The following is a 1,747-nucleotide window of genomic DNA, read 5'->3' on the forward strand; positions in this document are numbered from 1 at the left end:
TCTCCTCCCTCCCACTTTTCTACTTCTTGGGATATGACCTGATTAATCATAATTTGGGAGGAGAGGGCCAGTATAAATGTAAATATAGTTTATCACTTCTCTTCTTTAGGCTTAAAATCAAATGGGAAAACAAAAAATCAAATACGGAAAAACGAGATACACACACATCCTCTGTTAGTATGGTTAAATCCCCTGGGTAAGGGGATATCACAGTATATATGAATCTGAAATAGTTTGGCTCTAGTGAGATAGAGCAATGAGAGGATTAGCAAGGTGGTATTTTGATATCCTTTCAAAGTCTCAGTCTGTCCAAAAACTATAATTTTTTTTTTTGAGTTTTGGATTCTCAGTCTTCAAAAACTATAATTATAGAGACTAATAATGCCCCACAAAGGACTCAACAGTAAGGGTAAAATCATTCAGAAATCTCAAAAATTAACTCTTCACCACTACTTTCACTCCTTTACAAACCTCAAGGTACCACTGGTCCTTCTGCGGTTCTAAGAGACATCAACACTTTTCTGTTGGAAGTGCTTTAGGAGGCCCTGACGGATCTGCTTAGACTTGATACAGTAGACAATGGGGTTCATGAAAGGCGAGACCAAGAAGTGCAGATTGGCCATGAGCACTGCTAGAGCAGGACAGTTGTGCTTCTCTACCCGGTGCAATACAGACAGCGCCAGTTTGGGCAAATAAAAGACAAGGACAATGCAGAGATGTGAGACACACATGTTGAGTGCTTTTAGCCGTTCCCCAGATGATGCGATGCCCAGCACCGTCCATAGAATCAGTGCATATGAGAGCATGATAAGGGAGAAGTCAAGTCTTAGTGAGAAGAGGATGGAGATCAGGCCGGTTAGACTGTTGATCTGGGTGTCTGAGCAGGCTAGCCCCACAAGATGACAGTGCAGGCAGTAGCAGTGTGAGAGTACTCTGAGCTGGGGAAACAGCAGATGCTTCAGGAGGATGGGCCCTGGGAGGTTGAGCACAACAGTCCTAACTAGAATGGCGGCCCCCACTTTGGTCATGGTTGAGTGAGTAAGGATCATGGCATGGTGCAGAGGGTTCCGGATGGCAACAATGTGATCAAAGTCCATGACCAGCAGCACACCAGATTCCACATAGGTGAAGACATGAATGAAGAACATCTGTGCTGCACAGAGGTCGAAGGGCAGCTCACGAGCACTCAGCCAGAAGAGCCGCACCATGGTGGGGAAGGTAGAGGAACAGAGGTCCAGATCAGATGCTGCCAACGTGGACAGGAAGATGTACATGGGTTTGTGTAAGCCTGGGTCTGTGCAGATCAGGAAGAAGATGATACTGTTCCCCAGGATGGAAACAACACAGATCAAGTTGATGGGGATAGGCACCCAGTGATGAGAGGCCTCCAGGCCTGGAAAGCCAGTGAGGAGGAAGGTAGAGTGTGCAAAAGTGCTGGTGTTGCAAGAGAACATAGTGATTCCAGGAGGGAGTTGTCCACCCTAGGGATAAGAGACATTCATTCATTTGATCATCATTAATAAAGTTCCTACTAAGTGTAGCCTAAGGCACACTGGTGGCAGCACAGTTTTTAAAGGGCTCAGCTGCTAACTGAAAGGATTTTTTGTTTTGTTTTGTTTTTAGTGTAGGCGGTGAGGGAAGATCCATCCCATACCCTTTCTTAATCCATGAAAGAAACCTAATTCTTCTTAGAAGCTCTATTTCCTTCCACTTTCTGGCTAGTTAATCTTCTCTTTGAGTAAAGAGG

General features: G+C 44.9%; 1 protein-coding gene across 1 annotated transcript; it reads right to left on the reverse strand.

Annotated features, from left to right (window-relative positions):
* Window positions 1-453: 453 nt before the first annotated feature.
* LOC101351311 (olfactory receptor 51H1-like) lies at window positions 454-1,496 on the reverse strand. Its single transcript, XM_004391050.2, has one exon. The coding sequence runs from the start codon at window positions 1,452-1,454 to the stop codon at window positions 501-503; it is 954 nt and encodes a 317-aa protein (XP_004391107.1). The 5' UTR covers window positions 1,455-1,496; the 3' UTR covers window positions 454-500.
* Between the last annotated feature and the right edge of the window lie 251 nt (window positions 1,497-1,747).

This window comes from Trichechus manatus, unplaced genomic scaffold (genome assembly GCF_000243295.1).
Source record: "Trichechus manatus latirostris isolate Lorelei unplaced genomic scaffold, TriManLat1.0 scaffold00417, whole genome shotgun sequence".
NCBI classification, from domain to species: Eukaryota; Metazoa; Chordata; class Mammalia; order Sirenia; family Trichechidae; genus Trichechus; species Trichechus manatus.

Coding starts and splice junctions, on each gene's coding strand:
- LOC101351311 (XM_004391050.2), bottom strand. CDS start 1,454: ATGTTCTCTTGCAACACCAGCACTTTTGCACACTCTACCTTCCTCCTC.